This window comes from Gouania willdenowi, chromosome 22, assembly GCF_900634775.1.
Source record: "Gouania willdenowi chromosome 22, fGouWil2.1, whole genome shotgun sequence".
In the NCBI taxonomy this organism is placed as follows: Eukaryota; Metazoa; Chordata; class Actinopteri; order Blenniiformes; family Gobiesocidae; genus Gouania; species Gouania willdenowi.
This window is the reverse complement of record NC_041065.1, coordinates 8,493,665-8,508,919: the sequence shown is the minus strand read 5'-3', so window position 1 is coordinate 8,508,919 and position 15,255 is coordinate 8,493,665. Positions and strand designations below refer to the sequence as shown.

Here is a 15,255-nt window from a genome sequence, read left to right as displayed (position 1 = left end):
TGTTTAATTGGTATTAACAGTTATTTCCATAATTTTTTGTTTGAAAAAAGCTAAAAGGTCTTTTACCTTGATTTATTTATTAAAGCAACAAAAGGGTAAATCCTCCAAGGGGTTAAATACTTATAATATACACAGTATTCTCATGCATGTTTTACCCAAGAAATAAAACAAACAGTAAAAAAAAAAAAAAACTATCATGGCACAAATTTTATTGGATTTAAATTCATGAATCCTTTTAATTAAACATTGACCAATGTCACAATTTGTGAACTGTATGAGAGCGATCATTACAATGTTTTATTTAGGGGGAAGGATGTTATTATAATATAGTGTTATAATGGGTGTTGAAATTCAATGTATTCACATTTAACATGGCTATGGTTGCCTGCTTTCACAATAAATGCCGTATCTGAGCCTGCATGGGGTTCTACAGCTGCTGAGTTACTAAGTGGCAAAGAAAATACAAGACAAATGTCACACAATGCGTAAAATAAAAATCTTATGAATACCAGCATGGCAAGTTAGCTTTAGTGGTTCTACATTTACAAACTCACTGGTCCACAGTCAGATCTCTACTACAGGGCCTGATACTGAACCCGTTACCTGACATCATAGGATTATATATTATGGTACTCATGGAATGAGATGCAAAGGAAGACTCGCACAGTAAAAGCAAACATTTTGTGTAGAAACCTAAACAATTTCCAGTAACAAAATTAGCAGCGATTGCACTAACAATGGATCAAATAATCAGGTTATGACTGGTTTTAACTTGTCAAAATAACTTTGGCTGGATTCTGACAAATTATATAAATACATTGCAATCATATTGGCAATATCGTATTGGAATCATGTGGAGAATAAACGCTGCAAATATCGAGCACATCTGACTAATTACTGAAATAAGTCAGAGCCATGGCACGTAAAAGAGAACTTGTCCTTCTGAGGTCAAACAGAAAGATTGAATAATGTTGTTAGCATAGAAACACTGACGTTTAGGATTAATTGCAGCTACAAAAATATTATTAATCCGTACATATTAAAATGCAACATCTGCTGTAAGAAAGCCAGAAATCAGAACAAAGTTACTCACTATAAAAGCTCTACAGTACCATGGATCAAAATGTTGCGTTAAACAAGAACTTTCCTAAAGCTTGATGATAAATATCTTTTATGTTGGGAGGACAGGCCTAGAACAACCCAAGGCACAAACATTTTCCCTTTGTTTCCAGAGCAAAGGCAGAAACTTTGAGGATCAACAAGGAACTTCACTTTTTTCTTTCTTTATTAATTCAGTGCAGGAACCGGATGCTCATTTTCTGCTCCACATCCACTTTCTCCAAGACCTGAGAAAAAAAGAGACATAAAGTATTGAAATTCCAGCACCAAAAGCCCACTGCTGAGTTAGCATGGCTTTCTGAACAAACTGATTCATTAGAACACATTCCTCCCATTTGAAAAAGAAATCCTTCTAAAGGTTTCACAGGCTCCAGGTCAAAGTCACAATTCTTGTTTCACTTCTCCTGTAAACAAACCCAATGTTCTTCTCAGGAGTAACTTGTAAACATCTCCCATTATCTGATAAGTCACTGTGACCTAAGGTTGGGTTGAGAAATGTTCTGCCTCCTCCTCATGTGGAGCCATTTTCACTTTGTTTTGACTTTAAACGTCTCTGTTTATCGTGTAATAACAGGCGTCACCAACCGTTGTGTGTCTGTGAGCTACTTCATAGGTACTGTATAGTACCAGCAGGGTTGGGCTCAATTAGAATTGTAATCACGTAATTAATAATCAATTACAATTATGACATCATTTCAATTGTATTTGAAAAAAATATGTTGCTGTTGTAATTATAGTTAATTTGTAATTGAGCTCAGATAATTGACTTTGTATTTAATCTATAAAAACTGTCTGTGCCAAGGCATTTTTTTAGATATGGGTATAATAAGGCATAAAAATTAACATTTATTTAAGATAAGGATATATAGTAAAAGAATAAAAATAGAAAAAATTGACATTTTATTTTAAAAAGATAAGCGTATAGTAAGGCATAAAAGTAGAAACAAATATTTTTTTTAAGATAAGGGTATAGTAAGACATAAAAAATAGAAAACATTGACATTTGTTTTAAGAGTAAGGCGAAAATATAGAAACATTGACATTTTTTTTAAATAAGGGAAAGGCATCAAAATAGAAAAAAATTATTTATTTTTTTTAGATAAAGGTATAATAAGAACTTAAAAACTAGTCAAATATGAAGAGCACACTTAAACTGGGGTGAAAATCCAGTAAAGTGTGAAAAACACACATTTTGGAGGCAAGGCAAAAAAAAAGAAGAATTTTTTCCGAGATAAGGCATAAAAATGTTTTATGTGGTTACGTATTTCAGGCTCAGTAATTATGATTAATTCAATTTGAACTTTAGTAATGAGAACATAATTGTAAATGAATTTCAGTGGGAAAATAATGATTGTAATTTGAATTGTAATTGGAAAAAAAATGCCAGTCACCATAATCATAATTGAGTTGTAATTGCACATGAATAATTTAAGATGTAATTGTAATTAATAAAATGTAATTGACTCCAGCCATGGCTACCAGTTAGAAAAGCACTTCCTAAACACTACATTTTCACGGTTTCACTTTAATTAGAGGGTAAAATAAAAAGGAAGGCTAGCAGTAAATTAAAAATATAGAAAATGTTGAGGTTTCAACATGAAACTTAATTTCTCCTAATTTATGCGTTTGTTTCATTTTCAATACATTTCATAGAAAATCCCCCTTTGCGTTTTTAAAAATATATATTATATATACATATAACACATCACTGAGCATACAGCTTAAAAAAAAAAACTTAAAAACATTTGTCACAATGTTTCAGAGAAAATAAACAATTAAAGATGAATTTAACACTAAAACTTTATCAGCAGTATTTAACTTTACTAAGTACTATATCTACATCTCTCATCTGTATTTAACTTTGTGAGTTTCAGATTTCAGATGGAGCTCATTGGTGCTTAGAGCTCCTGAGGGGCCCTCACAGGGTCCATGAGGGCTACCTGGTGCCCGTGGACCCCGCGTTGGTGACCCCTGCTGTAACATATGTCACTATGTGTGTATCTAACCTGTGCTTCCATGTCCTCTCATGTCTTTGGTCATCTCCGTTAAATAGTAGAAATTCAATTATGAATTGGTCTAATTGTCTAAAGATGATTTTTATTCATATCTGAACTTAATAAAAACATATTTAAATAATAATAATAAAAAAATGTAATTGCAAATTGGCATCAAAAACAAGATATCACATATAACAAAGAAGATTTTCAATGTTTTACAGATGAGTTGGTGTTTGACAGGATCCAAACAACATTAGCTTAGCTAACAACATTAAGATAAATAAGCTTAAGACGTCTTGTATGTTTAATAATGTTTTAAAGTTTACAAACAGTGGAAATAAATGTAAGGACAAAAACCACAAAATCTCTAATTTGACCTTGTTTTACACTAATAACTATAAAAACAAAGACATATTTTACAAGCCACTGATTATCTCCTACAGTTGATACTTTTAAAACTAATTTAAAAACACATTTATATGCTGTGGCTTTAAATCCAGGTCTGAGAACTGGCATTCTTGGTTCTGTATTTTCATTTAATTCATCTTTTGTTTTACATTTTATAATGGCTGTTCTTTTAAAATATGCTCTGGACTTGATTATTTGCGAGTCAACCACACAACCTGCCTTTATAAATTCACTGAAGGAAATGGAGTTGTCCCCATTTGTGTCCGCCTCCTGGATGGTACGATCCGCGATGCTGCCCAGCTGTTCGTCTGATATGTTTACACCGACCATCATCCGTAAGACCTGAAAATAAAAAATGTCAAACAACAAAAAGGTGACCTCATAGTTTCCCTAGACAACCTTTTTCACGTGTGGGAAAAGATGACGAATACTGAATAAAAAAAAAAAAACATGGACGTGAAAGAAAGCTATGTCAAATGTTTTGAGGAATTACAACTAAACTAAAATATTCCCCTGGGACAAAATCTAATCAAAATGACTTTTTGTTGCGTGGAAGGTGGGAGAAGTTGATCAGTGATCCAATAGTAAATAAGGAATGTAATGAGGAAGTAAGACATGTGATCTCTAACACTGAATTAAAACTTCAAATATCTTTAAGCAACTGTACGGCAAAAAAGTCACCTGCAAGCAAGGGCGTATGTACAATCATTACCAGCAAAAAGAGAACAAACCAGAAGCCTGTAGTGAAGTATTGCCCTTTATGCCACCAACAGTCTATGTTGAAACCTGTCAGTGCTTAAGTTTGTTTTTTTCTCTTCTTTAGAATGGATACAATTCTGTAATGGCAACATACGTCTTTTTCTTAATACTGAACAGTGAATTTCAGGGAACACAGTATTATTTTTTAAATTATCAAACTTGCTGTAAATATTCAGGGAACACAAGGCACAGCTTTTCTTAAAACAAAAAATAGTTTTTTCATAAAAAAAAGAAGGAAAAGGATTTTTGCAATAATGAAATTCCTGCTTTTACAATATGAATTTTTTTGTTAATAGGCTAACTGAAATGTTAGTTTTACCATCTTACTGAGAAAAGCTAAATGCCTAAAATCAGTGGTGGTCAGATAATAAGAATAAAATCTGTCTGTATGTATTTAAAAACCTTACTATCCCATATCAAGTTGATAAATGTTGAGTTAATCTTTAAATTAGTATACTAATAGATGTCAGTAACAGATTTAGTTGACTAAATTCTTATTGTCATTTAGTCAGATAGATTATAACTGAAATGATCCTAATGACTTAAATTTGACTAATACCAAGTAGGATTTTAGTGAAATTACTATGACTTAAACTAAATAAATTGTTTCTCTCAAAATTAACCCTGAATGCCAGTTTCTGACTTCACTTAAGTTGTTTTTAAGTGTCAGCTCTAGACACTCAGACATCGGTTTGCCAACAAATATGCTTATCTACAAATTAAATGTACAACAATTTAGGATTAGTATTAGGCACCCGCCTTATTGTTTTAAAAAGAAAAACTGTGTCAGCGTGGAGAAGTCAAAAATAACTTTATGACCAATGTCGCAAACCCAGTCAAAACATTGAGAAAAACAGTTTGAAATCGTTGTTAATAGATATTATATGAGATCATTGCTTTTTTTGGGCTCACTGGCAGTTAAACGCAGTGTCAAATAATAAATAATAGACAACACACATTTAGTGCTACAAATAAAAAAGCACACAAACAGTACTTTAAGTTCCACATTTAACCATGCAGGCTGGTGTAAGAGGTGAGGCATGGGACAAAAATGTTTTGCACAAAACAAGAGTCATTTACCCTAGTGAAGCTCAGGCCAATTACAGGTCATACAGGCTTTACCAAAACACCACAAAGGAGCTAAAATACAGGATGTTAGACAGCTGGGTTAAAACCAGCCTGTAGTTAAGGTGAGTAATTGCATCATTATCAAAGCAAGGGTAAAAGTCTTCTTCTCATAGGCAGAGACATCCTCTGCTCTTTTACAGCCGTTATTACACAACAGCATCAGTTACTTTGTAAAGACACATAATGGGAAAGAAAATAATCAACAATAACATCTATTCATACAGCATGAAAGACAAACACGGACACTCACCTGCAGCAGCTCATCACGAGAGATTTTGTCATCTCTGTCCAGGTCATACAAACGAAACGCAACTGGAAAAAATAACATAATAAACATGACATTGTGAAATCCAGTGGATGGTAGTGATACAGGCTGGTATATTCTCTGATACTCACAGAGAAGCTTGTTAGTCCTGCTGTTGAGTGGTTCGCTGGTCGGTGGGTTTTTGTTCTTCTCGTTGTCCTCAATGGGTCTGAAGTGAGCCAGAGTTCGCATGAAGCCTCTGAAGTTCACCTGATCTTCTCTAAAATCCCAAAGCACGTGAAAGCAGGTAGCAGACAGATAACATGTCTCAGTTACACCTGGGCTTCACATTCACTGGTGTGGACAAAACAATGAGATCTCAGACAAACTGACACATAACACCACTGTACACCAGTGTTGGGAAAGTTCAATTTCTACATGAACTAGTTCATAGTTCAGTTCACAAACTTTAAAATGAACTAATTCATAGTTCATAACTCAAAATGTTGAACTAAATTCATAACATGAGGAAAAACTTGGTCTTGTTTAATGAGGAATTATTAACACAAAAACATTTCTGAACTTCAGTATACTTTTAACAACAAAGTCCAGTTGTACTAACACAAAGTGAGCTATGAACCAGGCTGAGATAGGAAACTAAAGACCTCAAAGTGCAACATTGAAAGTGCAAAACATTTCAACATTATTTATCTTTTCCTGACTTGTTTGCTCAAAGAAAAAAAAGCTGCAATAATATTCAGCCCAAATGAATAAGAGAAAAACAAAACAAAACAAAAAAAAAAACCAGTAACTTAAAAAGAGTCAGTCAGAGTCCAAGGTCAAAAACACCTTAAAGTGCCCATGTTACGCTAAATCGATTTCTCTGTGCTTTAATCATGATAAAAGTACTATTTGGGCTTCATACACATGCCCAAAATGTTTTTTTCATTGATTCCCTCAATCTTTAGTTAGAGGGTGATTTGCTCTTTTCTTACTGCAAGGTGAGCCCAAACATCTCGCTCTAATTTGATGATACGTTCCCACTTTGCCGTGATTGACATGTAAACAGACACGCCCACAAAGGTGAGCATTTCAGCGTCCTTCGCGCAGTGCTATGTATGTATTTTCTACAGTTCTATCTATGTACCGGTGATGCCCCGCCCCCACACTCTGTCTCGTGTTTATAAAGCAGCATGAGCTCGGCTACGAAGAAGTCAGTGTCCGGTCTATTGACACACCCACTCATGAATATGCATAAGTAGGTCACAAATCAGCCTATTTGTGTAGAGTTGCTCAGAAAGTGACTTTTCAGAGGCTAAAACTCTGGAAAACAGGGAAGTTTGGGAAAATAAACCTTAAATACTATGTTTTTGGTGTTCTTAGAACAAATAAAGATGGGTGAAAAATAGCATGACATGGAATCTTTAACTGAAGAAGATCTGTCACTGGTTACATCGTGGAGGCAGAGTCTGAGGTAGTGCTGCTGCTGCCTTCCGATTGTTTTTGCAGCAATGCTTCACATTTTGATGACACATGTAGCAGTGCGACTCTGCAGTGGCTGCTGTTGCCAGATTGGGTGTTTTCCCTGTACATATTAAGGCCTGTTTACAGTGTGCTTTGGTCTTGGAATGCTCAATGGAAATCTCAAATCTGGCACTCTCAAACAAAGTTAACTGTGAGAGAGAATGAATGCGCTCACGGTAACGTTCATCAGGCAGAAATACAGTACGTTCAGTTCAACAAGCGTTCATTGAAGTTGTTCAGACACAACACCACTGTACAGTGTACACACTTAAATACTGTCCCTGTTTATTATCAGGTTGTCTCAAAGCCAAAACCAGACTAACAAGAACAAGAACAAGAATACATGAAACCTCAGTATTTCATTATAATTAATGCACTGGTTCTCAAACTTTTTGGATGACCTCCACTTTGAATAAAGGTGAACTTTCAAACCCCACCTGCTCCCATTGGCTCCAAAATAATCCTGACAAATAACACATTTTCAAATGTATTGAACTAACAGGGAATAAGTAATGTCATATTTCATAATTAATCAAAAACTAAGTTAAAGGGTACCTGTAGTGAAAATGTGTATAACAAAAAATGTGCTTAATGTATTATCAATAAACAAAATATGTGCAACATTGTAACGTTTTAATACTATGTGCTCCTGCAGATGGAAATTAGCATGAGCTAAATCTGGTAAAAAGCATATTTTCGTAAGATCAATGTATTTTGTACATTGTCCCTGGCAAATAAACTAATAAAATAAATAAAATTTAAAGGTCTTTTTAGAATGATTTTATGCCATTGGGCATAAACTATGGAGTCACAGGATATGACACACTTGTGTTCATCGGCCAGGCCTGTCGCTTTTAAAGAACTGGTGCATTGTGGAAGATAGGCATAACATTGTTCTAAAAAGTCCTTTTAATGTGTTTTTTAAATAAAGAAATTGCACTTATTTTGTTTATTCGTAATACATTAAACACATTTTCACTACAGGTACACTTTAAAATAATCACCTGCATAAAAAAACAAATGTAAAAGTGCATCAGGTAAAAACACATGAAATAACCAAACATTGTTTCTAATTTGTCACAAAAAGCTTAAAATATACAAAAAAGCAAATTATTTTTTTAAGTCATGCTGACGTAAATCTTAGTTCCACGTTTCATTTTGTTCACGGTCGCATATTTAATGAGGTCTAATAATTGAATGCTCTTTTAATCTCTGCTACATTATTAGGCTTCTCATTATCACTTTCTTTGTGTGTAGGCGTTTTATTTAGTGTTAATGATCTTCATTGTCAATGAAGAAAGGCATTTAAGAAGATTGGAATGAAATTGTCGCACCTCACGTCATACCTCCATTACACAGCATTAATGAGACAGATAAAAAGAGAAGTGGAGTTACATATAAGCAGAGGTGTGAAACCCTGTATTGAAAAATTATTCATTGTACCATGTATGCACTGCATTATGTCTGTGTATCATGTGTAAATATATTGTTTTTGTCATGTCTTGTATGTTACAATATAAAATAAAAAATAAATTAAATAAAATAATAATGGGACAAATTGGTTCCCTTTGGGGTTTAACACGTTTGTAAAGGGACCTCGTAGAGTTTCTGATCATGGACATAGAAAAGTCACAGGCACAGCTCTAGAGTGACAATTTCAAATAAGAAGAGATAAAACTGATTCTATGAACAAACACAGGATCCACTCACCCTTCAGGGAAAAATGCATTGATGATCCTGTCCCCTAAGGGATTGATGGCTAACTCTGGGATCCTCTGAAAATCTTCTCGACTGCAAAAAAAAAAACATAAATTGGAACTTTTGTAAATAAAAACAGGCATGATAAAAAACTGTTCATTTAAAGGCAAAAAGGAAGTTAGTAAAAGATTTCAGACATGAACGGCACTAAACTCCCAACAGATTTTCCAAAACATAAAAGTAAAGAATAAGGATGGAACGGTACACTGAGTTTAAAATACAATACAGGATACTGTATTCACAGGGTTGATTTGATACTATTATTATTATAATCAAAACAAGTTTCAAACTGAAAATAAAAAATAAAATTAACAATAAAATGAGAATTTTCTCTCTTTTAAAATAAAAAAAAATAAAAAATGTAACTATATTTAACATCCTAGTTAAGGGCCAACTCTCAATTATGTAAATTCCCCATTTTAACAACCTTAGTTGAAACATTATGTTTTTTAAATTGCATTATTTAACACACAGGGAATTTTCCCATGTTTTATTCACACGACTGCAGTCATTTTAAATCTAAAATTGTTTAAAGAACTGAATTTTCCTGAATTTACTTTACATAATTTTCCCAAATTAAATACAAACTGGTCACAAATGTCATTTAAAAGAGAAAATCCAGCAGGGACTGATATCTGTCTCTCATTACATGGATATTATCTGCTTCTTACATAAATCATGCATAATTTATAAGTTGTATAAAGTGTAACTTGGGCGACATTAATGTTCAAATTGCTCGCTTTCTAAAATCTGCGGCCCACTTAAAACTTCAAACTACTTTATATTTGGCTCCTGAACTAAAATGACTTTGACACCCCTGATTTAGCAAAATGCTGTGACTTATGTTTGGATATGATACAGTTATTTAAAACTACTCCCAGTTCCCTGAGTAATTTTTTACATAAAAATGTCCATGAAAAGTTTAGATTTTTGAATATTCACAAAATTCCCAAGTTTGGGTTTCTGCAGAAATGTAATCTGAAGGGGAAAACAAACAGACATTTTAATAGATCAAGATTTTGTTGCGTGAGATATTGTCCCAGCCCTGGTAAAGAAGTGTTATTCTGGTCAGGCAGGACTAGTAGATAAGGAAGTCTAAAAGATCAAACCTGATTCCTGCTGCCAGGACATTTGTGATATGTAAACACCACATGTCTCCACAGGAATGACTTTCCTGAAAGCGTGCACAGACGCATGTTGTCCTCAGGTATTTTGTCCTTGAGAAAGTGACCTGGCCATGAGTGCTCACCACCATAACCAAACCTAATGTTTAAATGGTTTCCTTCATATAATCATTCACCCATCAACCTAAATGTTATCCTACTGAGGTGGTAACAAATGAATGATTACATGACAAACACAACAGTCCAGATTTGGTTTTATTTTGAAAATCCCTTTTCAGATAAAAAAACTCTTCGGAGTTATCGTTACTTTATTGAAACAGGTTAACTTTAAGACCTTGAAACAGTGACAATGCATTTCATGCACGTCTGTTAATTTAACAATGTATGGCTATTAAGATGCTGTGTCACTAATTTCTCAATGTCGTCCTTTTTACACACAGACAAGGATGAAGATACGCATCCACTCACCCACTCACTGGATAAAAGATTCTCTTTATTTTATGAAACTGGAAAAAATAAAGCACTCCCTCAGATGCTCGGACATTTTCCAAAGTTTGGTTACCTTTTATAGAACATGTCACGTTTTTTAACACTTGATGTAGATCCGTGACTCCCATATTTTGTTTTTCTGTTTTTGTCCTTTTTTAATCATTGTAGGCTATTTTTCCAATCTCCACTCTACAATGTACATACATACCTTATTGTATTTTTTATAGTAGTACATAAATATTTATTCATTTTTGTTTGTTTTGTTTTATATGATATTGTTCTTTTTGTTGTTATTCGTGGCTTTCTTTATTCTAGGATTTCTTATTATTTGCTTTTTAATTTTTGGTCAGTGTATTATTTGTGATTTCTGTCTTTGTGCATTTTCCAGTTTGAAAAATGTATATAAATCATATTTAAAAAAGATACACAGTGAGGCTACCAGTCCTAATCTATAGCAACTCTCCTAATTTGAGATCATCTTCATCCTGCTCTTATAATCTCAATCCTTGTACACATTTCTATTACATCTTTTACTGCAGTGCACTTTTATTTTATTTTTTTACAGTAAGGCAATTTATGTTAACCTGTGTTTCCATTTTGGAACTGTAAAGTGTCTTTAAAAAGCGCTATATAAATTAAAGGTATTCATTTTATTTAAACTTTATTTCACACCAACTCAGTCCAAACAACATTATTATTATGGTAATGAAGAACTTTGGTCCTACGAGTGAGGTTTTGTTTTTTTATTTGCTAGACATAACTACACAAATACATAAAAACATATTTTTTTTAATCTAATATATAATGAAATTGTACTGTTCCATGGATAACTTAAAGGACAATATTTCCAAGATATATGCTATGATTTGTGAGTTTTAGCTGGTAAACAAACCCAAAGGAATCATCAACAGTGTCTGGCTGATGTTTAATGAGTTATCTGTTACCTGAGGGTGCCGTTTTCTCCTTTATCCAGGCTGGTGAAGCGGCTGTACAGACGAGTGATCTGACTGTGGGAGACTGCAGAGACAAAGACAGGACACAACAGAAGACAATTTTTCACAACCATCACAAAAAAAAAAACAAGAGGTCAAATGTGTCTTCAAAAGGGTCCGACTCTACCTGTTGGTTTGAATTATTCAACCATCACAAAAAGAACAAACTACCTCTCAAGTATTTAAGTTGTGCATCTGCATCTATCATCTCAGATATAATATCAATAGATTTTATTGGATTTAAAAAGGTTATCTTCCAGGGTCTTCTCATTTATTTATTTAAATTCTAGAATAATTTTTTTTTTGTAAATCATGCCTACTGTTTCTAACATTCCACACTACCAATTCAGCCATAAAAGTGTGGATGATTTGTGTTGGTATCGTATCGAAGGTGAAAACCTTCAGTTAATCAGTCCCTTACGGATTTCATCAACACATGGAAAACCACTAGGAACGTTCCTAACTTTGTAAAGGACTCAGCAGTCAGTGATCTACTGCATATTCTCATGATTTTAAATGGGAATTAAACCTGTCAAAGCAAACCACAGGGACTAATCATTACTCTACAACAGACATAGGCAACTGGCGGTCCGGGGGCCACATGCAGCCCTCAGTCTAATTTTGTTCGGCCCCCAATGTATAAACCCTAAATCAGTGATTCCCAAACTGGGGTACAGTACGTGCACCCCGAGGGGTACATGAGCACATTGCAGATTTAACAAATAATTGAAAACTGTTGGGAAATGTTCCTAGTTCCTTTATAGGCTTTTTTTGTTGAGCACATTCACCACAAACTACCATTAATATTGTTTAATAATTTACTATATTTTCTTGTAATTTATTTAAACAGGATTATTTTATGCAGTACAGGCCATTTTATCACACTTCTGGCAATAGAAGACAATAATTAGCTAGACAGTACTTATGAAGTTATGATATGAAGAGGGGGTACACATGATCTGACAAACATGCAAAGGGGGTACATGGGACAAAAAAGACTGGGAACCACTGCCCTAAACGACTCAAAGCACACACAAAATGACTGAAAAATGAGGGATGTCCCAATACAACTTTTTCATTTCTGATATGAAAACGATATTGTAGCCTTCCGTATTGGCTGATACCGATATAAATCTGATATCAGCATTAATCACATTTAATTTTTTTTACATTTTATTTAATCAAAAAATAATAATAGCTTTGTAGTGTGGAATGTTAGAAAAGCCTTGATCAAGTGATGTTACTCAAACAGAGAACAATAGTCAGCAACAGTAGGTATGAGGAAAAACTGACCTATTTATTATTAACCAATTGGTTAGATACATTTTAACCTTCAACATAATATCTACAGTATTCTACAATTGAATAAAATAAATTTTATATATATATATATATATATATATATATATGTGTGTGTGTGTGTGTGTGTGTGTGTGTGTGTGTGTGTGTGTGCGTGTGTGTATGTGTGTTTTCAGGCTAATTTCGGCCGGTATCCGATATCAATATCGGATATCGGGACACCCATATGAAAATTATACAAAATAATACCAAGAGGACACAAACCAGAATAAAAATACACAAAATGACACCAGAAACACACAAAACGACAACTAAAACAAACAAATGTGGAGAACAACAAAAAAGGCATTAAAAACACACAAAATGAGAGAAAAAAAAAAACCACATAATGTCTGTAAATAAACACAAAAAAATAAAATAAAGTGTTAGATTGTTAATGCTAGCATGATTTCTCATATTGTGGCCCAGCGATCAAACAATCACATTTTTGTGGTTCCCACTGTGATCAAAGTTGCTCATCTGCTCTACAATCATGCTTCAGAGAGGCTGAATTTTGTCCCCACTAATAGGTTTCACACTTGATTTAATTTAAAAATAAATAAATACATAAATCTGGTGGTTATGGAAAACCTTCCAAGTAGCTCTCATTAATCTCCATTCATTTATTACACTTGTTGACTTTTTCTGCTTAACTCATCAACTTTGCAGACAGCACGTTCCACTGCTGCCTGATAAATAGCACAAATATGTAGTATATATATATATATATTTTAAGATAATAGTTACTTACAAATATTTTACAGCAAATAATAATTCTAGAGGTCATGTTGACATTATGTATCATCACGTGAAGCTCCGTTTGTGCATATCTACGACTTTAAACCCCGTTTATCAAGATTTTCTGAGTGGTTCAGGGCACTGAGAACTACTTACAGCCGGTTTCCTTCTTGATTTCTTCGATTTCTTCCTCTCGGAGTAAAGTGGAGGCCCTGGACCCCATGGCAGGCTGATACCGGACCGGTTACACCGAGCAAAGCCAAATCTTGTCCAGTCTGACCAGCTACAAGCGAACTTTAGCAAACAAGCTAGCCCTGCTTCGTAGCACAAACCAGTCGCAGCAGCAGCAGCTGTTCACTTCAAACACACCGAGTACCGTGTCCGAGTGATTCAGTCTCAGCTGTTTTTCCTGCTACTGTCCACAGTGTTCCTCCTGTCACGGTACCGATGAGTACAGGTACAAGTACGGGTAGAGTTTCGGTCAAGGCAGGATGTTCCGTTTTTACAAAGTGGGCGGGGCCAATAGGACCACCTCCATCAACATGTCCAACAACGCCCCGTGTTTTTCTTTTTTTCTTTCTTTTTTTTTTTTTTTTTTAAATACACATCTACGGAGAATTAGAAAGAGAGATTAAAAAAAAACCTAACAAAAAACAACAGATGAGTTGAATAATTAAAATAATAAAAATATCAATAAGATATATTAGAGATAAAAAAAAAATAATAACAACACATGCACTAGGGCAGAAGTCCAACAAAATACACAAAAATAACTCCCGAAACACACAAATCGGCAGCAAAATGCACAAAGTACACAAAAAATTCCCAAAATATACAAAATGACTCATAAAACATAAAATGACAACAAAGACAGACACAATAACCACTTAAACAAACAAAATGACTATAAAAACACACAAAACTACAAAAAGACAGGAAAATACAGAAAACAACAACATGAAAATACCGAAAGGGACCCCAAAAATGCACAAATCAACAACAACAATGCAGAAAATGACAAGAAAAATACACCAAATTAGAACAAAAACACAGAAAAATTACAAAAACACACATGATGACCCCTATAACACACTGAGAAAACATCAAAACCACAGACAAAAAAAAAAAAAAAAAAAAGACAAAAGTCCTTTTCCCCATGTGTTAACGCTCTGATCGGTCATTATTCTAAATGCTGAAATGAATGTTGATCATGTGGCCCTCAGATCAGATGCAATCACATTTTTGTGGTCCTTGGTGTAATAGAGTTGCCCATTCATGCACTAGTGGGTTTCCATTCATCTTAGATCATCAATTGTATTTTTAACTTGAACAGCTATATGTTTAGATGCCATTAAGCTTATTAGAGAGAGAGAGAGAGAGAGGGGGAAAAAAGACAGTTCTTTTTGAAAAGTAAGGAATGATAGTTTGGTTTTTAGAAATCTGCATTTGTGGATAAAAAGTGCCAAATAAAAATGATATTTTGTGTTTTTTTTCCATTGCGGATCCAACTATAATGTCTTTAATGGAATAGTCCTGGAGACTGGGAATCCTGGGGAAAAGCTAGTAATTCGGTATTTTTTTCTGCTTTATTTATACACATGAAGAACAACGTTGAAGTGATAATGAAGTTGTTTGTA

At 33.9% G+C, this 15,255-nt stretch overlaps 1 protein-coding gene across 1 annotated transcript; it reads right to left on the bottom strand.

Moving 5' to 3' along the window:
* Positions 1-1,283: 1,283 nt before the first annotated feature.
* chp1 (calcineurin-like EF-hand protein 1) lies at positions 1,284-14,143 on the bottom strand. Its single transcript, XM_028438720.1, has 7 exons — positions 13,775-14,143; positions 11,495-11,567; positions 8,890-8,970; positions 5,808-5,935; positions 5,662-5,723; positions 3,744-3,866; positions 1,284-1,346 (listed from the first exon to the last, which is right to left on the bottom strand). The coding sequence occupies exons 1-7, from the start codon at positions 13,839-13,841 to the stop codon at positions 1,293-1,295; spliced, it is 588 nt and encodes a 195-aa protein (XP_028294521.1). The 5' UTR covers positions 13,842-14,143; the 3' UTR covers positions 1,284-1,292.
* Between the last annotated feature and the right edge of the window lie 1,112 nt (positions 14,144-15,255).